General features: G+C 35.8%; 1 protein-coding gene across 1 annotated transcript in view; it reads right to left on the bottom strand.

Annotated features, from left to right (window-relative positions):
- The window catches only part of ELP4 (elongator acetyltransferase complex subunit 4), a 136,392-nt gene that overhangs the window by 63,086 nt on the left and 48,412 nt on the right, over positions 1-24,894 (bottom strand). Inside the window, exons 8-9 of the mRNA XM_005530288.3 lie at positions 15,597-15,705; positions 12,771-12,877 (exon numbers count right to left, since the gene is read on the bottom strand). Coding sequence (XP_005530345.2) covers positions 12,771-12,877; positions 15,597-15,705 — 216 coding nt within the window. The remainder of the gene's footprint in view (positions 1-12,770; positions 12,878-15,596; positions 15,706-24,894) is intronic.

Raw genomic sequence — 24,894 nt, forward strand, 5'->3', positions numbered from 1 at the left:
AGTTCAGAGCATTTCTCATTATATAACTTTAAAAAAAAAAAAAAGAGTATTGCAAATTAAAAAATTATCTACCAAATAAACATTTAAAACCCAAATAAATGGTGCATTAGTTTTGTTGAATTATCTGTAATCCAAGCAACCACTTGCAACCCTCACAGTGGAGTCCAATGCTCATTTTTATCACCTTTACCTTTTCAAAGTTACCTAAATATTTAATGAACTAAACAGTAGAATCCACCTGTGTGAGCAATCACAATCCTTGGTTCTCTAAATAAATAGCAAAAAAATTGCTAAAAGAGAATGTCCTCAAGTTTCATTGCCTGAAGTGATACGCTCTGACAAATCTAACAGCTCTTTCTGTGTCATTCCTAATGCACTTGTCACTCAGTATTATCCATCCTCATTAATGACAATGGGAAAGTTTATCTTGGGAACACGTTTTAAATCATCCACTCTTTACAATGGGACCATGAAATCTCTTACAAAACATGAGGCGGGAACTACTCTGACAACAAAACCCCTTCCTGGCAGCTTTACTCTTAATTCCTGTTCAAGGAATAATGTGTTTATCATACAACCACACGGAACAATATATTAGATGAAACTTGAAACAAGAATAGCTGGCTGGATTTTTCAAGATAGAAAGTGATTTTTCGATATTTTGGAGCATGGAGTCTTTCAGGGATGTAATTTTGTATGGAAAAATGCTTCCTCTTTCAAAAAAAAAAAAGTTATAAATCCCTGATAAAATAGTTTGAATACTAACAGTGTCATAGAAATAATGATCATTAAGTGATTATTCCTGGCTCTACACAAATTCTGCTTTACTTTTAGATATTTTTACCAGAAGTCTAGATTGTATGTATAAAACCATCCCAGTTATGCATAATTTTCACTAGTAAATAATTCTGTTTTGATTGTAATTTCTGAAAACTGATCTGCCCTCTATGATATGCACTTGCAACAGATGGATTGCAACTATTTACTTTATTTTGGATACTCTAATGTAAAAACTACAATATTCATTGCTTCTCTTTTCATCATCTCAATTGTAACACCACCACCAACCTTCAATAAAAGCAGCAGTTAACAGAAGTTATTTCCAAATGCATCTGACCACAAGAAGTGCTGAGTTTTTGGATCAATTTGTAAATCAACAACAGAATTTCCCGAGAAACAAAAAATGATGGAAACCAAAGAAGCTGCAAGAAAGTATTCCAGTTATTCCTATTTGTGTGAGAACAGACAACTACACTGCATGTGGAAGATAATACTGTCCTAAAGGATGCAAAAACACATCAGGGTGTGGATGAACAAAAATGGAGATGCAGAAGTAGTAAAGACCATAATACAAATAGAATTTTAGTTCAGACAGAGGAAAAAGTGCTTCTTATATGAGATTATAGATAATCTACTGAGAAAATCCTTTCACTGCAACATTTCTACCATAGAGCCTTACCCTACTGACACAGTAAAAATTCTCTTTTGTAGATTTAGGGGTGTTTCAGTAGCCTGAATCTAATTTTCATGGCTTTTTCAAAGTCAAAATGCCCTTTTCAGATCAATAAGAAATCATCAGAGATGCATTTCAACCTTAAAACTTTTTTTTCCATAATGTGACTGTGGCCTTGAAAGTTTCTAAAGTAGTCCATGTTTTTGTAGGACAGATAGAACTCAAAAAAAGCCAGTTCTGCTTTCCTTGTTTTCACAGGTTTTCAAAAACCATAACATAAAAAGCCTGAAATTTTCAGGCTATTATTGAAGATTTTTGCAGGCAGTAGTGACTTGTCTTCTTATTCTGCAAAAATTCACTTTAGTAATAGAAAAATTAGAAATAATGTGGCTTCCCATTTAAGTGATAAGAAATTAAATACTTCACCAGTAATTTCTTATCAAAATGTAAAGGAAATCTTAGAAGAATAAAACTTAAGCAGGACAGTACTAAAACAATTATATTTTAATACATAGCTATTTAAAAGTAGCTACTTTAATGATACAAATGCAAAAATTACCATAATACTCTTAAAGATTATATTAAGTTAAAAAATGCCTCTTAAACAAAATATGAATTCCTTTTAATTACAGAGCTCTTCAAAGCATCAGGAATCTCCTTTTAGTTACTTACTGAAATATCTGCACACATTCAATATTTATGCTTTCTCTCTATCCATTTTTAAACAGAATTAAAGGAGTAGCTAAAACTCTGCCAATAAAATGACAGGAAGGCTATTTTTAGTCTAGATGATGTAGACCAAGCATAAACAGCCCATGGCTATGCAACTATTGAGGATCAGATCTAAATACAAGTACTAGATTTCCTTATAATTTTTTTTTTAACAGCAACAAGAATTATGAATTAAATAATGGTTTGTATTTCTTAATAAATACTCATCCTAGAAGGAGAATCATTTTTCCCTTTATTAAAGCAAAAAAACAAAGCTGATGTAACTCCTGCCACGCTTCTCTCTGGTAGGAAAAGGTTTGTGAAAGTGCATTTGAGGCAGTGCAGGAAAGCTGTAACCTGCCCAGAATTACAAAGCCTTACAGCAAAAGGTGAGAAGTGTTGATTAGCAAGTTCACAGTGCTGCTTTCAGGGGCTTTAGATTGCAGACCTGAGACATATCAATCTCCAGAGACTGCAGGGTTTATCGATTAATCATTATTAAGTCCCTAATAAATCAAAGAGAGAAGAGATGAAACCGATGGATAACTGCACGTAATAGAGAGCCAGGAAGAAAATTCTGCTCAGCTGTAACATCTGGCTCTTCCAGTGGCCAGGGATGGTTTCTATGGGTGTTTATCCTACCCATCACACACTGGATACCCAGATAGGTACAAGCTGGGGCTACATCCATGTGCGAGCTTGCCTTGGCCAGCTCTTGTTCATCTTCTCGAGCTGGCTCATGGGGAACGTCCAAAACCTGAGCTGGAACAGCAATCCTTGACTGAGAACTCTCCCAGTGTATCTGCAAACTGCACAGTTCCTCCTGCTCCAGCTGGAGAGTCTGGAGCCAGCCCGGGAGAGGCAGGTCACCAAGAAATCTCCTCAACAAGCACGGGGAATGTTTTGGATACCGACACCCAAACGCCCGGCAGACATTGCAGAGTTCAGAAAAGCCCTCAGGACTCAACAACTGTGGCCAAATCCTTCACCTCAAACGTTCCCATGTGGGCCACACAAAGCCTTGCCTTTCCCAGAAAAAGTGGGGGCACAGTACCTCAGCAAAGATTACTAAAAAACCTTAAAACTTCCAATATTGAGCCATCAGGTTATTTTGAGAATAGCAAGCGCTGCTTTGGATGCAGGGTGAAGAGGATTTCTCCCAGTACTCACATCCTTCCACTTAAAAGTGGCAAACTTTTAAGTTATTATTGCTTCTATTGCTTATAGTTGGTTATTTTTGCTTTCTGCTTTTACTTTTCAACAGACACACTACTCAAAGATGATTGGTTTAATATCAGGAAAAAAAGTCCATTTAGCAGTTGTTTTGTAAACATGAACTTAATGGACATCAGAGTGATTCTTGAATAATTTTTGCTGTAACAGACTTCAGACAGGAAAAAAGTAATGAAGAGCCCACAGACTGCATTTTCATTAGCTAAAACTAGTTTTTTCAAACCCTAAATATCTGAAATGAGGCATTTAAAATGAACTATTTTCAGCAAGTGCTACCAGCTGTTTTCTGTAAGTCAAGCAGCCTATGACTGGTATAAGCTGGCACTCAAATTCCCTTTATTTATGCATTTATGTACATAAATAAAAAGCTTTAACTATTATAATTAATTATTTATTACTATTAATTATTATTAATTAATTATTGTTAACATGATACAATTGTTGCTTACTTTCTTCAGAAGGAGGAAACAGAAGGGTTAGTTGGTAATATCATTCATTCTGAAGGGGGTTAAGATGGTGTTAATGTTAAGCTGGACAGAAACACCAATTTAAGTTCAATAAATAATGCTTTCCTTCTAGGAGACAGCTTCACTTGGTATTTCAAATGCTCTTGCTTCTCAACATGCAATGGGAAACTTTAAATTACATTATGTGCGATATAGAATCCTTTGAAAACCCTATGAAATACAAGAAAAAACAAATTAAAAAAAAACCTAAAACCATGTAACTGAAACAACTGAGTCAAAGAGAGCAATAAAAATGGCATGACCAAAACCTAATGTTCCTTAAACCTTGGGCACTGTAGTCCTCACCCATATTGATAATGATAATCTACTTTTTGTGCAGTTCTCTTGGCCAAAAATATAAGAATAAATTGTCCTCTGGAATTTAGTTACAAGTAATACTCCATAATTTAGCCAAAGCAAAAAGTAATATTTCCACCATGATTACAGAACATTTTTTCTTCAGCTACAGTACTTTGCAATGTATGTGTATTTTTTTTCCTCTTGTCTCCTTTTGGCACTTTCATTAAGTCTTTCAGACTAAAAATAATGACTATTCTCAATAAGAATAATTTAAAAACCCAAGTTCCTGTATGTTAGCAGTTCAATAAAGGGTAGTATTTTTTGTGAACCAGTAAAATAATTAGATCCAAAAAAATGGTATGAAACAATTTCTGTAGAGGTGAAAAATTTAAAGAAACTATAAATTTGTGGTTTCCTTACAGATTTACATTCATCCAAACCCATTAATACTTTCAAAAGACTGGAAATGTTAACACTTAATCTCGAATTTCCAAAGTTACAATAAAACATTTGAAATTTGGTTAAATCATGGTAAATGTTTGGCAGCATTGGTTCTGTTTCCCTCCAAAATGCCATTTTGACCCTTTACAGGTATTAGATGGGGCTATCCTCCAGTTTCCTCATTCAGAGAGTACTTTGAGTAACTTCCTACACAAAAACCATAATTAAAACCATAACAACAGTGCTGAGACAAGGAGATCAGGATGGATGCACACCTTGCACAGGGACATGAAAAATCCTCCTCCTCTCCTTCCTTTCACTAAGAGCCCTGAACTCCAGTGCTTGTCAATAAGGTTCAGGTATAATGTAAACCTGTGCATGAGAAAATGTGACTTCCTCTCAGTTTTCATTCTTATTTTCCTGCCTTTGCAGAGATACAGCAAGCAAGAGGTGTGTTTTACCTTGTAACAGCCTGATTGAATTTGCTGCTCTTTGTAAAATGAGATCATTATACAACTACAAAATGTCCTAATTTTATTAACACTTGTGATATTTTAAAGAGCATTTAATGGAAGTGACACTCAGTTCCTGCTGAGAACTACCACAAATATGGGGATTAATTATTTTTTGCTTCTTAAAGACTCTCCATCAATATCTTTCTAACTCATGCCCACAGACATGTCTAAAATATACCACTGCTTCAGTGAATAACATAATCCTTGTGGAGAAAGAGCTTTTTAATTTTTATCAACCAACATTTTTACAAAAGATGTCCTTAGTCCACCTACCTTCTAATGGTTAGAAAGTGGGAATATGTCACCTACTTTACTTGTCTGGCAAATACAGGAGAGGTTGACCCAGTTATTTACAGACTGAACAGGCCAAACCCTTTCATGCTGCAACACTGACCCTTAGCACAGATCCTGAGAATGAGCAGCCCATTACAATATGCACAAGTGACCTTTCAGTGCATTAATGACTTTGTGGTGCATGTTCTTCCCTTGCAACAACACATGGCATAAATATTTCTAGGTGCCAGAATTATTTGTTTAAATAAGTTCTGTTAAATGAGTTCTGTTTACTAACAAGAAACTACATTTTACTAACAAGAAACTTGCACTGTATTACGAGGGTTAAAGTTTTGAAAAACTGAATGGAACTCTCACATGACACTGTTATACAACCCATGAAACAAAATTAATTATTAAATAAATTTCAGGATATTACAAATCTTCCTATGAAACCTAAGAGTTAACAATATCTTCCTATATTTGCCTGCAGACTAATAATTAATAATTTAATTTACATTAATCAGTAGTATACAACAAGAAGGTGATATTTTCAAAGTAAATTCTTCCACATGCCCACAAGATTTGTGTTCTGAAATTCCATACACTGTATAAAATCGATCACTTGATTTCAGTCCAGTGTACCATTAGGATTCAGAGGGTTTTTTTTTTCAAATAAGAGCTCTCCAGGTATTGTTTCACCTTAAGTTATTATAATTTAAAAATACTCTCCCAAAACTTTAACTAAATTGTACTGTCACAATTTTAAACACGTATATTTATTCAAAATTGTTTGAAAGAATGTAATACATTTTTGACAGGCAGTCTTTTACAATATTGAAATCAAATCCTTGATTTCATCAAACCCTTCATATTCTGTGCCTTATTCCTGGAAGGCTCATGCCAAAATGATTTAGTTTGATTTTCTTTAACAATGGTAGGTTGGCTTGACAGCATCTGACAAAACAATTCAGTGAAGTACACCATACCAGGTAAAGAGAACCTGAACTGGCTACTAGGTGAAATAATGCAAAATGGAGCTTGGTATTATGACAGAATTAGTTTTGCAGGAGAATCTTTTTTGCAGTATTATTAGTTTTAGATTAAGAAAATGTTATGGTATTATAATTAATTGTCTTTTGAACTATTTTAAAATTACCCAATGATTAATAGAGTGGGAAAAACGGACAGGAAAAATCAATGCCAAAAAAAATGGTTTTACTGGTATAAATTTCAGCTGAGTTTTATTCCAATTGTTTTATTTATTTTATTTTCCAATTCTGTTGGGAAGTTTAGTTTGATCTGCAGAGTTCCCTGCACTGGAGTTCCCCAGCTTGAGTGGGACATCCAGCACGAGAGTTTGCCAGGTATGATGCACCTGCTCAAGGCAGGCTGAGGAGAAACAGGTTTCCCCATGGGGATGAGAAAATTGAAAAAATACGCTTTCTCTAACACTTCAGAAAAGTTCTGTCTCCTCCCAGAACCAGGAGTACCTGTGAAGTTTCATCCATGCTCCAGGCCCTGGGCAGCCAGGCAGTCACAAGTTCTGGCTTGGTAAAAAAAGGTTTCATTTTGATATCATAAGGCTCTAACTGAGGGTCCAGTCTAGTAAGGGCACCTGTGCACAACCTCAAAATATAGAGTTGGTTTGTCTAGACACGAAGGTATATAGATCAGTATTGCAACATGTATGTTGTAGCATATATTAGCTTAATTTCCTTATTTTACTGAATGACTGCTATAGAACTACCAGTTTACTTAAATTTATAATTAGCCAGTGTTTTGCCTTTTGCCAGCTCCCAGGCTCACTGATTCTTCTTGTTAACAGTGGCCAAAATAATTCATTAATTCAAATGCATTCATTTACAAATTTACTCAACTTTAGAAACATCTGGGGAATATAATCAAGATTAGGGTCAGCCATTATTCTCAGCCAAATTCTCCTGGGAGAAGCTAAAAGAAGTGATGCTCTTATTGCCATTTTCTAGTTCTCACTAGAGAGGTTGGTATGGCATGGGTGTGTATTTTAAAGATACACTGACCCCATATGTGCTGGTGACAGGGTTTACTTGTTCCTGCAGAAGAAATAGCCTAAGCCACTGTTTCTATGCCTGCTCCTGATGAAGAATTACCCAGGGAATGTTTGCAGGAGCACAGTTCTGGCACTCAGTGATGCTGCCAGCTCCTGAGCCACTTAGGACCAAACCTGTGCTATGTGGATACCACACTGGAACACTGCAGACATCAGCTCTGACTTGGTCTCATCCACCTGTTTTGGTGAATAATCTCTGACAGTGGCCACTTGCACTTCCCTTTTGCAGAGAAGAAGTTTATCACAGTCTAGTCTGTCTAAGATAAGTAAGGAAAACTGAAAGGAAGACAAAAAAAAAGTCAGAAACACGGAGATTACAGATAGAGGCTACTTGAGCTGTATTTCCTGTTTTAAATGCCAAAATCACCACCTTAAAGAGTTTTAAGTCATCTTCCAAATACCAGCGTTGGACACATAACAGATGGAAATACCTGGGGCTGCAACTATTTCTTATTTTGGATATCGTTGATTTTCAAACAGTCATTTACTGCTAGATGAATACAGAATATTATTTGAATGCCTTTGGAATCCTATGTTTATTCTTAATTCTGTAGAGAGTCATTGCTGGTTTTCATGTTTATGTTTCTTTCCATAGAGGTAACCTTTTCCTCTGGCAATTACTGTGGGGAAATTGCAGTCCAGAGTGCTCCATAGTACCATATTGCATCTGCCCTGCACTGAGAAACCAACCACTCTCCTGCCACAGGACTCCTCTAATTTTTTCCCCTCCTGTTAGGGTTTCCTCTCAGAAAAAGAAACTCCTGAACTTACACATAAAGCTCTGGAAACTTGTTTTTTGCTGTGTGGCAATTCTTTAAATTGTATATGACACTTGGCTTCAAACTGAGCTGGCTTCTAAAGATTTTTATCGTGGGCTGCACTGGTGTTGTAGCCATTTAAAAGAAAATATTGGCTGCTGTGACTTGTGTTTTGATAAAAAAAAAAGTATTTGCACAACAACTATTTCTTAGACAAACTATAATATAAAAACTTGTAGGGAAAAGCTTTGTCTCTATACTTCTAATAATTGACAGTTACTTGAAGACTTAAAATCTATGCAAAACTAGGGAATTAAAAAACCACCTTCATGAACTTTCTTATTTGCAAGGATTTATCTGAATTTATCAGGAGTTTTAATAGATAATTTCAGAGGTCTGTGTTGTCCAGACAGTAACAAAGGGAGTTAATCAAATATGAATCTTCTCCAACTGTCTTGTCAAACCAGGTAATGATGTCCTGCCAGCCAAACTCAGACAGAACATGTGAAACAAATACAAAAGTAAACAGGCCCTAAGCTGCCCAAGGGAAAGTCAGCAAGATGGCAATTTCAATCATTTGGAATAATACTAAAGCAGCCTTAGGCTTTTCTCAGAATGGAAACATGTCACTGTTACTGCAATATTTGAACAAATCAGACTGCAAAAGAAAGGAACACTTATGTAATCACAGCCGTGGAACAGCGCTTTACTCGATGGTGAGGTGGAAAATAATTAAGGGAAAATGTCCTGTTGGGGAGTAATTGTAAATCTACCTAAATAAGAAAGATAAACAATGTTTCCATAGAAATCTGGAGCGGTGAACAAACCAAATCTGAGCACAGATTCCTGAAGTCTTGACACAGGAGGCTTTGGAACAACAAAGATAAAGTTCTGTCAAATAAAACTGTGAACATTATGGTCCTACAAAATTTCTCAAATGTTGATAAAAGTTACATTCAGAGCTACAAAGAAAACAAAAAAGCACTTCAAGAACAACTCTGCTGAACGGCCGCATTAAGATGAACGGGGTTGTCATATCATTTAACTGAGAAATCAAAAAATATTTCAAATATTTGGGGAACTTACCTAATCAGTAAACGTTCAGTATGTGTCTAGTCATGTAGCCATCTTTTAGTCAATCATCAGAAAATCAAAGGCAAATTGGCATGACTCAACCCAAACTTTAATACCGCATGATTGTGTCGTGTAAGCTTGTTTTGTGCGAGGGCTGCTGTGGTTTTAGCAGAGAGATTAACGACCGGACCTAAGCTGGCCTCCAAACCTTGCCCTGCTGATGCCTCAAGCCCTTTGAAGTCTGACCATCATACCTGGCAAAACAACAGTGGGAACTAGGCTGGTGTCAGATCTAATCAAGTTTCCTGCCTCAGCATAGCTAACTATGGGGTACACTAATTGGCCCAATTGCGGATTATACCTTTTGCTACAGATTCAAGACAATAATTTAGTCAAATGATGGTTTTTATCTCCTTCTAATTAAGATTCCAAAGTGGGAAGAAATAGGATTAGACAGGCTAACTTCAAAATTGTGTCCTTTAAAGTGGCATGCACATAAGATAGATCTCTGATAATACTGCACATAAGAGTGTATTGCTAGTAACTAACGTGTGAAGATTTGGGAAAGCTTGAAATAGCTACTGCACCTTTTAGATAAACATGGAAGTTTTCCTGGAAAGGTTCCTCTTCATAATTTATAAATGGACAATGAGCACTCATAAATATTTATTAAAAAACTATTGTCATCCAGAATTTAAAGGAAATATCTCTTTAGAAAACATTTCAGTCAATCTTATTTTGATGAAGAAGACACAAGGTAAAACGAAATGCTTAAAAGATTCTGCAGGCTACAAAGAGGCGGAGTTCCTCCCACAAAACTGCAATCTAATAAAACAGATTTGACATTCAAGGTTTTTCACCTATGAGGACCAAACTATAAGGAATTATTTAACTGGTGAGCAAACCAGAGATGAGAAAATCCATGTCCCATGTTCTTATTTTAAACTGTAAAAAAAGAATGGTCTAGTGATGAAAACCCTTTTTGAAGAAATTTCCATAATTCACAGGTTCTGTGTTTCTCACTTTCCTTATGTAATTTAATTTTAAAGCGGCATTTCAAGTAGAGGTCAATATTTTTATCCTAAATTGTGTATATAAATATGCAGAATCTTTCCAGAAACTGTAATTTTCTCAATATGCATTTTCATTTCATATTTAAACTACATCCTGAAGAAGACCTAAACTCAGTTGTACTCTGTATATAAAGCATACTGCTGGCTTGCAATGCACACTGTTCTGCTTTTTGCTTCTACCCCCAGAACCAGCACTGGCTGACTGCTGACACATCACATTCTAACTGCAGAAACCCGATTTAGAGAACCTTATTCACATCCTTTCTTAATTCAGTTTTCCCTTGCTCACATTTTCTTATTGCCCTTATTGCTCCAGTCAGCCTCGCTGTAGTCTGCTTTCCCTAACAGTATGAGGAAGAAAAACATATGTATTATAGATTAGTGAAACATGTAGAGGAAGATCACAGTAGGACAGTGATCTAACGTGTTCAAAAAGGGATAGTTTGTGTCAGTTCAGCTTACAGAAAGCATATCTCTAACAAAACCTGAAGTTATTCAAAAGGGGCTGAGCAGCGAAGGGAGAAATTATACAAGTGGGTCATCCACGCATGTCTAGGGCAACAGGTTGTTTCAGGAGTTGCACTTCACTCCTGCTTCCAATGTCCCATGGCTAATTCAATTCTTTTTACAGAGCCTCCTGCTAAGGGTTTTCTTTCCTTCCAAATTACATTACAGATTAGCATCTCAAATTCGTCCGAAAGAAAAAATTGTATTCTGAGACTGAGGACTCAGTGATGAGAAACCACCCAAATATTCTAATTCATAGCTATAATAAATGAGAATTTACTATGCTGTGAAATGAGAGTGCACGCTTCTCTCCACCTCTGAAAACAGAGAGAACATTTGTATTTTAAAACCAAACACAGACTACCAAGGGTTTTGTTTCTACTGTACCGCTCCAAAGCAGTTGCTCAAATGCTTTAATACCTCACAATGCCTGGTTTCACTAACTGCATTCTCTGGAAAGTGACAAACGTTAGAAAGGAATTGTCTTGGGGAGAAAAAAGCCCTCCTTCATGTGTTTGCCTTTAAGTGGCTTCTGAAGAGGATACCTCTAGTTGAGAAACTTCTAGCACTCACGCAGAGATGACCTGCATGAAGAACTGGCTGCCTGATTAACTATTAACTACTCTCAATAGGATTAGATAATTAAAGACATTGATGACCATTAATTAGGAGGAGGGCACCTTAATTTGTCACTTGATAGGGCCCTTTCAATGATTTATAGGTTAGGGCTACTTGCAATTGTGAAGGGGAGGGGGCAGTGAAGAGAGAGAACCCTTAAGTTACCTTATCAAGTGGCCAGCTAAAAAGGGCAGAGGGTCAAATAAGGGCCAAAGTGGTCACTTAAGGGTGAAGTCCCAAACACCAAAGCAGTGCCAAGCCACATTGACCAGCATTTGGTGATGGAGTAAAAAATATGCTAATTTATTGGTGGCAATTCTCTCTTTTTATGGTTTCAAGCAGTTAAGACAAGTGGCCTGCTTAAGAGCTTTTCATTTGAAAAGAGATTAAACAAAATGGTTTGTCAGGGATGCTTGGCTGTTTTATGCCTTTGTTAAAAAAAAAAAAAAAAAAAAAATTGCTCAGACTGTACCCATGACTATTGCATCACCCTGAAAGCCATCTTCCATCTCTAAGCATTACTTGGTTAATAAATACATCAACTCTAATTGCTTAATAGTGCTATGTTCATTTGCTCTTTAGCAAGATTAAAATGAACTACATCTTTTGTATTACTGCCTTCTATCAGGACTGCCTGCATAAAGGTCACAGAAAAAAGTTTAAATTTAGTAGGAAATTTACTTAAGGACATTAGTGTAAATGATACTGTGTTTAAAATGACATAAAAGAGCGAAAGGTGATTTCAGTAATGCAAAGAAAATGGTTTCTGAATACTGATAAGGACACTTATCCCCCATACCACACACAATTTTAGCCAACATTATACATTAAAATCCCTCTACTGGGGTAATAACATGTAGCTACTTTCCCACCCACTAACACAAGTAAGAGCAAGTCATTAACATTTAATTAAATATGCTCCTGACATCCTTAGAAACATGTCATGCTTTGTTATTGAAGGTTGTGGCCTACTTTCTGTGTACATTTTAAACCAAAATAAAGTATTTATAACAGACCGGTTTAGTGCAGCAAACGAGACATTTTTAATTAGAAGGCATATTACAGTATTTCCTAAAACCATTCTGAACAGCAAAACCAGAACGAAATGAATTTACATCATCTGATGCATATTTTATGTATTTCACAAAACCAAACATAAGAGATGGGATTAGCTCCACCTTTTGGGTTCTAAATAGCGAAACAACGTTTCTCTTACCTCGATGGTGAACAGCTTCCTTTTTAATCTAAAAGCCAGGTCCTTGGTGTCTGACACATCACAGATCAAGCTATTAAGCCGAGGAATCTGATGTACATGAACCAAACCTTGTGGAAAGAAAGAGTAAAGGAGGGGAAAAAAAAAAAAAATAAGAAAACGCTGTCATCCAGATGCATAAATTAGAGTCTTACAGCAGAATTCTGTATATTTACACACACTCATCCTCCCCTTTTTAAACTGGAGCTTACTACCAGGAGCAATGAAGCAAACGGTGCGATTATGCTCAAGTAATCAAGCAGAATAAGATAAACAGAAATCCTTGTGCGAGGAAAACTAATTGCACTTTGGTACAGAAGTACAGATGTAAAGAGCCATCTTAATACTTGTCAAAACTACAGCCGGTTTGTGTGTGATTTTCTCTTGTATTTACAGTAAGCAAATATGGCTATCACCTTGCATGCTGCCCACGGCACCACTGAGTGATCTTTATTTTATTAAATGCACCAGTAAGCAGCCAGCAAAACAAGGCTTATGGGTTACTGATAACCACTGAAGCTCTAATGAGAACTCCTTCGTTTTGTGCCCCGAGAACGACTCGAAAAAAAAAAAGTTTCTGGGAAATCCCGATTTAGATCACGCTTTTTAATAAATTTTAACCCCCGTGCCACCCCAGAAGAAATTGGTTTTCCTCCTGCAGGAGGCTTCTATAGCTGTTCAGATGTTTTTAACAGTACTAGGTGCACTGCAAGCTCTGCATTCTGTCAGCTGCAACTCAAGCTGATTTTTTCTGACAAGGACGCTGGATGGTTTTTGTGCAGCCTAATATAGTCTCTGAACAACCTAAGGGTGATTTTCTACATCTGAAAACCAGGAAAATTTTACAGGGCTTCTCAGTTACTGGCCTATATTTGCTATTCATCAAGCCAGCGTCTAAATGGAAATACTGAACATTTAGAAAAGGTATCTGACTTCAAAAGGGTAGCTGTGAGAAAATCCTCAAACATTAAACCCCTTATTTAAAATAAGGCAAGCATTTTTTCAGGCTTTTATTTATTTTTTTTTTAAAGGAAGTTTCCTAAAATTGAAATACTTAAAAAAGCGTAATTTTTATGGGCACTAGTTACGAAAATTCTCAATAATACTAGAAAAGTGTTATTACAGTTTTAAACCTTCTGTCCCTGTCTCCCATACAGTGAATTAGAAGAATTATTTGTTAAGCTTTTGAGTACAAAATCTAATTGTTACATATAGAAACAGAAGGTATAACACAGGGTTGCTTATATATAGTATCCTAGAAATTTTAATTAAGGGTCATCTATATAATTCTTCTGTTATTTTGTGGCTTTTCAAAGATTTAAATTTGCAGGCAGCTTAATAAAATTATTAAGGAGGATTCCTTAAATAATGCAATAATGTAATCAAACTTCTCCTGAGTAATGTCAAAATCTTTCATCATCTGCAGTAAATAAATACCTTAAAATATGTTCTTAGGCAAAAAGAATTCACAAAGTTAAAACCATTATAAAAACCTCTTTTTGGACTGTCAAATTAAGGTTGTGCAAATCTCAAAAGCTATGTATATTGGCACATAATTTTTATTAAAGAGCACCAGAAATGACTTAGCATACATCTTTATAGGAAACCAGGAAATAACTGCTAAAACACACATTGTCTTAAAGGATCTCTTCAGTACTGAGAAAAGGAGAATTAAATTGACAGAATTATGTTAGCATAAACAAAGGCCATATCACGATTATACAGTTGGAAAAATAATTAGGCAAATTATTCCAGCTTTTGTTCACCGTTTCTTTTTCATTCACCTTTTTTTTTTCAGATAATGAAATGTGCACTACTTTCACAGTCAGAAAGATTTTTCTCTGATTTATTAATTACAGCTTGCATACACACAGTGGTGTCTCAACACCATCTTTGCTTTTTTTCTAGATACTCCATACATTCTGCTAGGGAAAACACTGCCACTGTCATATGTTTACAGCAGGTTTCAGATAAGCAGTTTACTTTCAGCTAAAGGTTTCCATGGAACTACAGTAGTATCACAATAATAAGAGCTGTAATTTATGCACAGTCTGAGCACTGCTCCAGATTACCTAAAACTGTGATTCACTGCTTTGGCTGTGCATAACTTCTGATATAATTTTAAAAATTTAAATAGTTCTGCTGCAACAGCTACCAAAAATCCTTGGGAAACAAAATGCGAGATTAAGCACCATTACATTTTGAAGATGAAACACTTTGAAAGGTTACATGACTTTTTACCAAAATCAGTTTCGTATTTCACACATTTCATACACCCACATTCATTTCCTTAAATGTGCAAGTGCCATAACATATAGCTGAAAAAGCAGAACGTTATTTTTTAGACAAAGTTTACCTAGCACATAATTTATCCGTTTATTCGCCTTACTGTAATATATGTTTTCCCATGTTCTCAATTTAAAACTTGGCAGATCAAAAAGTATTGATTTCATGACAAGTTCAGCTCGCTGGTCAGATGATTGCCAAGCCTCCCCTGCATGTGAATTCCCCAAAGCCTGCCTGTTGAGATGTACATCTGATTGAGCCATGCCTCAGTAATGTGGCTTGACAACATGCAAGGAGTTGCCATGTTTCCTTTGCAGCCTTAATGCACTTTGCTGAAAATTTCCCTAACTCAAGACTGGTTAGGCAAGGGGAAACATTTAAGAGGTGGATTCCAAAATGAAATCAAATGCTGCTTTATAGCAGATACCCAGTTGGAGGGTGAGCTGCTAAGTGCCCTAGAAACACTCAGGGCAGACTTTTTGCATTGCTAAAGATGGAACTTACCGTGGTAATCCTTGTACAATGGATTGGTTTCTCTCTCAGAGCCAATAAATGATTCAAGACCAACTACCATATCTGACAAGTTTGTTACACGTTCCATAATTGCTTTATTCTGTAAGACATGGAAACAAAATATACATCCTATGTGATGAAAAAGGTAATTAATGTTCATAGAGGAAGCCTTGGTCTTCTCAGTGACAAACTGTGGTGGAAAAATAGGTCATCAATACTCAGAAATTATGTTCAAAAGGCTTTTTTCTCAGGAAAAAAAATACACAAAAAAACTTGAAATAGCTGTCTAGAGAAAACATACATTTGACAAGGATAAACCATAAAAGGTCTAACTTAGCACTAAATTAACAGTTCCCTAAATCTGCATAACAAGAATTTGCTCACATCAGCTATATTTACAAGCCACATGTAAAGCTTATCTCTCATTAATTTCTACTATGGGTCTGATGCCCAGATTTTGTTTGGGTTCTGAAAACCTTATTTTTAATACATTTAGTCATATAATCTCTAATATTTTGAGCAAGCAGAACCCACACAATTATTCATTTTGGCTAGCAGTCAAACATGGAAAACTCAAGTAATTTCTTAGCATTTTCCCCCCTAAAAGTTTCTCTCTGCACAACATGTGACTCTAAAGCTTCAAGCAGCATTACCATTTCTCAATATATTTGTGATTTTTAAGTGCTGCCTCATCTCTTGTGCTACAATGTACTGTCATATGCCTTAAATAAGCTGCTTTCCACATGGTTTTCTTTACTTAATTTTATATAGCAGAAAGAGACATTCAAAGGTCACAACAGAGATCTTCAGAGGGAAGTCAGAAAAAATGTTCTTAAATGCTTTGATGATGTCAGTATTTAATGAGGGAAAAAAAAAAACACATCTATGGTAAAAAGTAAAATATTTCTTTAAGATAAGTAAGAGTTATTTTAAAGGTACCTGGACAGCTGGTATAACACTCTTGTTCTTGTTGGTAGTAGATGTTAAATTCATCAAACCTTCAGGGGTATCAAGACTAATCACCTCAAAATACAATTATAAGGAATTAGCTCTGCAGCTCCAGGTTATGGTTTTGTATTTTTTATAATTTTAAAATATTTTGTACATTTGGCACTGCTTTAATAAACTATATGACTGATGCTTAGTCTGAAAGATCAATTTAAATACTGGTAAATTATTTCATAATAACAATTTATCAATTAGGAGCAGAGAGACTAAAACCCAGACATGTTTGAATAGTCCATGCATCGTACTGACATTCTGGTTTATTAAAATGATGGTCAACATTCCAAGTGCTTTCATCAACCTACATTTCAATAACCATTATTTTCTAGCCACAGAGAAGCTTACAAAGCAGACACAAAAGGTGAAAATTTCCTGCTCCTGTCAAAGAATAGACTGAATTCTGTTTTCTGACCTCTACATGGAGTTGTGGCCTGTCTGGAACAGCCCAATCTGCTCAGGTTACCAGGCCTAAATCCACTGATCCCATGGTACCTTTACACCCCCTCCCTTCCCCACCTTCTGGGCCAGATGGCATCAAATCCTGGGGAGGGGTCTCTTTTCAAAGCTGCTCCTTGTGCACAGGCCAAGAGCATCCATCCCCGTGGAGTCAGGGAACTTCCACTTTGACTCACAAAATCTAATGATGGATAATGATAAAGTGGTGTCATCCTACAGAATTTCCTTTCTGAGGAATAACAGAAGTGATGAGAGGTAGAAGAACACTGCCCACACACCAATCCCTAGACTTTGCTATTGTATCTGCCCCTGAAATAGTAAAGCTGACTTGCAAATCATTTCCTCTTCTAGGAAGAGAGAGACAATATATTATATTTTAATGGAATCTTTTGGTCACATTATTCTACAGGGGCAATCACATAAATATGGTATAAATCTAAAACTAAAGTAGTCAATGACCTCTATAATCCCAGAGACCAAAAATTACCATCTTTTGTCAGTTCTTCAGGAGGCTGCTGGATGCTATTTGTATAAGTAAGAAGTACAAAACTTTTTATATAAATAAATAAACACTGATGATTCCTGGAAACAAAACTGAACTGAACAAAACATTTGCTGTCCATTGATCTTTTTGCTTGCCAGTTTAGATAAGAATGGAAAAAACCTGTCGAAAGAAAGGTGCTCAACCATCAGCAACATATCCTCATCTCTGACAGTCCTGCAAATCATAACAACAGCATCCTCCTAATTGGTTTTAATTCTAGAAAGATTCAAGTGAGGCACAGCACCTCAACATTTTCCTGATAATACATACATTAATATCTTGGTTTTGGCTCTTCCTCTGAAAGAGTTTCCTTTCTTAAATGGTGCTCTCTTTGCCCATGTTGATTTTGGTTTTGTTTTTAAAGTGTGTCAAAATATTCCCCTGGCTTAATGCAGTGTATCTCGGGAAATATTTTGCACAGTGCATTGCCACACCAAACAGACATTTGCTTATGTGGCATTGTTGCCATAGATCTGTATCTACCATGTATTTTCTAGTTTGCAGTGCTCAGCACATTAATGTCCGATGGAAGCTGACGTCAGCACCCGGATAGTTGTGATGTATGGCACACTGACATAAACACACAAATCATGTTGCCCCATCTGGGCTTGAAAATTTAACAGAGCTCCAGATCTTCCTCCAGCCCCATACAAATATACCTCCTGCTTCTGGCATAAACTTGGCAGCTCTGGAGGTGAGCCAGGACATGGTTAGGAGGGAAGCCAGGAATGGTGAGATTCAGGGAAAGAGTTTGTTGGCAGCTAGAAGAGGTATTGTTTTAAATTATACTAAAAATGAAAAAAAAAAACCCAAAACCCAAAAACCAATCCGGTCTTGGAAAGTTTTCAGTCTTGCTAGATGTACCGCAGTTTTTCTAAATTAGTTAGTTCAGCCAAAATATAATTATTCTAACAACATGGTAGCAATCCTGTTGTGCAGGCTGGGCTGGGCATCCATTCTATATCTTACTTTGTGCTACTGTTTCAGACAGACATTTTCTTTTAAGTGCAAAATTGCAATATTTGGGTTCAACCAAAGTGTACTTTCAAAACATGTCAAGAAAATCCATGTAGAAGCTGGCTATGGAAATGGGAACTGTACACATGTTTAAGCAGCTTTGGGGAGGGGCAATTATGGAAAAAGATTGCTTTGTCTCACTAATTTATTTTCAGAAGGCACTTTTAGTAATTATTTGTGCATGTTTAAAAATTATTATTTATAAAAAAAGAGGTTTAAAATGTGTCGTGTTCTGTGTTGGAGTATAAAGCGTGGTATTCCACCAAGACAAATTCATGCATAGCCTGTATGCTCAAACTTACACACTGAAATTAATATTGTGTGTTTCTACTGGATTGAGTTCTTAATGTACCACAATTTTAGCATGACTACTATTAATCAAATCAATCTTGGTTCATCTGGATTCCGTATTAGGAAAAGAATTTGTCTTTTCTACTCTGCTCTAATTTCTACTTCTCCTCTGATTTTCTGTCAAAATTTTTCTAGCACCCAAAATCCGTCCTCTCATTTTGTCAGTTTCTAAAAAAATTAAAAAACCTCACAGAAATTATGTAATGAAAACATTTAAATTCTCAGTCCTTGCACTGCATGAGTGAAGAAAAGCATGAGAATGGAAATTTTTTTTAGGTCAGCCTCAACTTTTCTACAGAGTACATATAAACAATACCAAAATTCAAAAGGAAAATAAGACACTCATGTTAAAGATCTACAACGAGATACAATTACCACCTATATAAATACTTGAATTACATGGGCTATTTGCATATATTTGCATTTTTATTCTGATCAGTACATGAACATAATTTTAATATGGACTTACATACTGCATTGAAAATAAGGTATTTTAAGACCACATCTCTTTTCAAAGAGACATTAGGCCTATATTTTGGTAGAGGGTTGCTTCTGTATCTTTACATTCTAGTAATATAATCCCATCACTGGTTTTATTTCAAAACATTTAATTAATGCATTGGATCCTTCTTCAATTTTATCACCTAAAACACTACTTACAAATATTGTTTGTACTGGGAAAAAACCCAGCTTCGGTATTTCATATGACACCAAAGTATTCCAAGAGGAATTCAGATATTCTTCCCAAGTCCAGGTAAAATTGTAATTGCAGGCAACAATCTCTGTTGTTACCAACAGGTGAATCCAGAAATCCTGATACTTCATTTGAAAGAAGGTCTCAATAATAAGCACCAAACAAGTTCATGGAAAGTAATATGAATCTTACAAATTTAAAGCAAATTGTGGTGTGTGAATTTTCAAGAAAAGCTAAAAAAAAATTGGTTGTATTTTTAAAAAAACAAATTCTGTTATTTTCTGCCATAAAACTGAAGTAAGCTTAGCACCATAATGGAGAGAGACATACTGGACTAAAATAAAACAGTGGTTGGATATTTAATAAATGAAATAATTCTTGATATTTCTGAAAGATTATCACACAATGATGTGACAATGACTTCACAATATGCAAATATTTACCACTTGTCATTATTAAATCTCCAAAGGATTTTACATTGGAAATACAAATTATTAAGAAACATGGCTTAAATATGTATGACCATTTGTTAATAATTACAGCTCAAAAAATTGCAGAATTACCCATGCATCTTCTTTTGGTAAAATTAGTTAGGTAATAGCCCTTTGGAGCAGGTTTTATAGGATAAATCCAGTTTGTGCACTTCTTGATTATTCACAAATCCCCAAAATAAATGATTAACAACTGCTCTGCCAAAAAGTGTTATTTGATAATTAATAAAGTGTAAACTATAAAATTCGATATGTCTTCCAACTCCAACCTGATAAGCACCGTTTACAGTGTTTGCACACAGCAAATCTTCTAACTGAATGTTGAATTTTGGCTCTGAAATGAATGTACACCCTGGCCACTGGAATACAAGATGACCATTAACAAATTTTGGTGTGCAGAAATCTGTACCAATCTCACAAGAAAACTGAACACAAGTGAGATGTCAAGAAATACTCAAGAAATAAAATTAGTGGATTTGCTACAAACTACAATTCCTTCAGTGATGAGAAATCCACACCTGGGGATTCTGACTGATTAGGAATCTTCTTTTACCTTTGAAGAACTTTACTGATTATAACAGAACTTAAGTATAATATCCTTCTGTATGGCTGAAAGCACAGAAACACTGATTTTGGTTGATTTGTTTATAGGCACAATAACATTAGCTAATTACACTGGCTAATTTAAAGCAGTAAATAATATCTTTAAAAGATTTTCTCCAAGTTGCAGAAGCAAAGAAAGGACATGTAGTGAAGAGCAGGCAATTAGATGCAACATACTCATAAAAATGGGAAGAGAGTAACAAAGCATCTGTTGGTCAATATGCTACACAACATATTAATTCCAGATTTTGGTTGATCTCTTAAGGTTGTTTTTAATAACATTTGTCTTGATAGTTGTCTCTACTGTGGGAACTCTGCAGTATTTTTGCATACTACCCTAAAATGTCAGATGAAGGTGGATGACATTGTATATAATTAATTTTGATAAATTTTCAGAAAGAACAACAAGCCAGGAAATAAAAACTAAATATTACACACTGAAAAAAAATAAAATAGAGATCTTTGGATCTTAACTGAAGATGGACTTGTGTATTACTTGAGCTATGAAAGCATCTAAGGCCAGCAAACCCTGGCACCTTACAAAAGAAGAAGTATGTCTATTTTGCCATTGAAGGACAGACCTAAAGGCCAACAGCAAAATGGGAGATCACTAAACAGAGATAAATTAAGCAAGTCAATAACAGTTGCTGCTGCAGCCTAAAAAAAATGAACCAAGTCTAGTAGTTTAAATCAAATGTTCCATCTGTTGATCTCCAAGTGCTTCACAAAAGACAGGCAAGTGCTGCATTCCTCATTTACAAGTCAGTAACAAGCACAAAGGTGTCATGTGAGCGGTCCAAAGCCAAAAGCCAGTCGACAGTGAGCTGGGATCCCAACTCAGCCTTTCTTTGGAGCTCTCTCTGCCCCCCTCTCTTTGAGGTTTGCTTTAGGAGACTGCATCCATGGTTTTGGGGTGTCAACAAAATACTTGGTGTCATGAAGATGGTGTGGGAGTGGAAGCCCAGAAAGCTGGGTGCTGAAAATCCTGTTATTATCTGGCTGAAAGAGGTGACAGATGTACAGTGTGTTAAAGGGTGACACTTTTTGAGCTGAATCCTGTCCAGTGCTTTTCTCTTCTCTCTTTCCTTAGCATTTGGTGACTGAAAGCACAGGCTGCAGGTGACTGTGAACGGTTCTGGGGCGTGGGGCTCTTGCACAAGTCCTGCTGCACCAAGGAGATGAAATAAATCTGATTGAGCCTTCTCCAGTGAAGGGTGAGTGGCTGGGAAGAAATCAGTTCAAGATCTGGGCTAAGGTGAGCCCAGCACCTCTGCTGAACACTATCTGGTTTTCACTAATGAAATGGTTTTCACTGTCGTAAAAGCATATAGTTAGGAATCTATAGGTTATTACTTGTCTTTAAGCATTGATAAAATAAACTGATCATTTGAGCAGATTCCTCTGGAAAACTGAGCAGAGAAAATACTCCATGCCACAAGTTGGCCATAGTGCAGTATAAAGCAGAGATGCACAAGCAGTCTGAAAAGTGAGTCATATTACAAAAGAGCCACAACAAAACGACCAAAATTACATATTTGAAACCAACTGGTCAAACTAAAATCCTATGACTCCACTGGGAATCATTCATTATAAGAAAAAGGTTCAGGTGTTCTTTTTGTTGCCATTTTGCCTGAAAAAAAATGTCATTGCAGTTTGCTTACCAATTTAGAAAGGCTAACACTCTCTGCAACTTTAATTCTTTAAACGGTGAATCTCATTTTATTCCCAGGTGACCAAAAAGAACCTGCACTATTATTTCAATTAATAGTAGACAAGTATCAAAAGGAACACATAACTGATGTTGATAATCAAGTGGCAAGATTCTGAAATATAAAATCATTTAAAAAACTAATCCCTTATCCAGTATAAAATTATAGGCTGTCATCAGGAGCAGGCTGGCAAAGCTGGGTCCAGATGGGAAACTGGCTGGGCAATAAGAAGAGGTAGGGTGGAAATGATGGGTAGGCTGGAAACGATGGGAACCTAAGGAAAGACATGACTGCTCCCTCTGCTGGCAAGGTCCTCCCCTGCTTTAATTTTTAACTAATGAGTAGGCATTTCTTTAATTATTTAGGATCTAGCCAATAAATAATGCAGAATGCTCCTTCCTCAGTCTGTTGCTGTGTGTTTGCACATTTTTGAACTTATGGTGCCCTATTTCACTAGAATAATTTGCCACAGAATTAAGGCTCAGATGGATGTCTAATGGAGAGTTACTGGCTTTATATTTCAATTCTTCATAAAATGAAAAGGAAGATTAAGCTATTTAACCTTCACAATATCATATTTTACAATGTATACTCATTTCATATTTAATTTACACATTTCATAATATAACGACAAATTGCTTGTCATATCTTACTCTTACAAGGACCCCTTTATGTAGCAGTAAGATTCTATAAAATTAAACATTCTGCAATACAAACACACTAAATGACACATCATACCAAAAATGTATCCTTCTTCCACGAATGAAATTCATGACCAATGAATTCAGTGACAATGTTTGTATTAAAACTTAATTAAAAGATGAAGATAAGCCATTCGTTGCTTGATTTGTGATATAAATTAATAGCTGCAGTAAGAACATTTAGAAAAAATCTGTTCTAAGATTTTGGCCTACAACCAGAAGCTCCTAGAACAGGAGGGATCAGCTTTTTTTGCCCACTGTTCCCATCTGAATCCTGGCTGAAAAGCTACTCCAGCTCCCAGCTTTCCAGAAGGCTCCATCCCAGGAATCCTCGCCTGCCATTTGGTTTGCTGATTTTAATCTCCCAGGACTTTCTTACAGTGGCTCCACTATGCTGAACTGGCACTTGCTCCTAGAAGTGAGTTATTATTAAACTTGTAGGTCAATTGTGGCACTAACAACTCTTTGGAAGCTTTCAGCCACGGTGTACAATTTGCTGGTCTAATTAAATATTAATTCTAAGTGTTACATTCTGTGGCTAAGAGCTTTTATTTTCCATCATCAGTCTGGAAGAGAAAGAGGTTACAAGGCTAATTTAATCTTTTTTTTTTTCCCCCCCCTAGCATTAAAGCTTAACTACACAGGCACAAAAACATCATCAAAGATGCAGTATTCCTTTTTATTATGATTATATTCTAATTAATAGAGAATGTCTAAACAAAAAGAGGTAGAATTGGATTCTGAAATTCCAGGATTTTCAAACAACACCAAAAGTTCCCATCAAAATGTTTCTAAGTATACATTGCACAGAAGTTCAATATTCTCTGTGAAAATCACTTAAGAAGGAAAATACATATGCAATGATTTAATTGTAAAATAGTTTTACACAAAATTCTTTGTTCTGATCCTGAAACAGAACAGATAAATCCTGTATTTAATGCTAGAGTCACAGGGCTTTTATTATTTTTCTTCCTCAAGAACCGAAACGTCTACTTAAGCAAAAATAATAAAAAAATAAAAATACTGCTTTGGAAAAAATATGCTACCTTCCATTTTCTAAAAGAATTACTTGCTAAAAGCAATAACCACTTGGCCCTGTATTATTTAAAGTCACTCTTCTAATCTTTACTTATCAGTGTCCAAATGGGCTCAATACATGAGCCTGTTCCCTTCTGCTTCCATAACAGTTGTGTCCATGTCTGGACACTGGGCATTATATTAACTGCTTAGTCCAGTAGCCAAAAGATTCCATATGCTTGAACAGATGACTATCTCCATACTGTGATGGGATATTTAACTGTTTAGGTCTAATGCTGTACTTCAAAGATTTGGTTCTAAATCTTACCTGATTTTCATAGGCGTATTTTCAGTTTATATACGTAAGGTGTAAAATAAAACGTAAAGTAAAATGCAAAAAAAAAGTAAAAATGTTAAGCAAAATTGCCATGCTGCATGTATTTATGCACTTCTCTAGTTTAATTTATGCATTTTGGGAAAGAGATTTTCTTATTAAAGAGAAATGATGTGAGGATGTGTCCTTCTAAAAAGAAAAATTTATTAAAATGACAAGGCTGTTTTAGGCACACCACTTTGACATAAAGTGTCACTGCTCATCATAATATAGTTAATTTGGTTAACAGAAAACTATTATGTGGGGACAAAAACATGCTTCAGATGTGTATTGAATTTGTTTTTGAAATGGGTAGCTGCAAGTGCTA

This window comes from Pseudopodoces humilis, chromosome 7 (assembly GCF_049639895.1).
Source record: "Pseudopodoces humilis isolate 2021_Gansu_Grassland_sample_001 chromosome 7, ASM4963989v1, whole genome shotgun sequence".
In the NCBI taxonomy this organism is placed as follows: Eukaryota; Metazoa; Chordata; class Aves; order Passeriformes; family Paridae; genus Pseudopodoces; species Pseudopodoces humilis.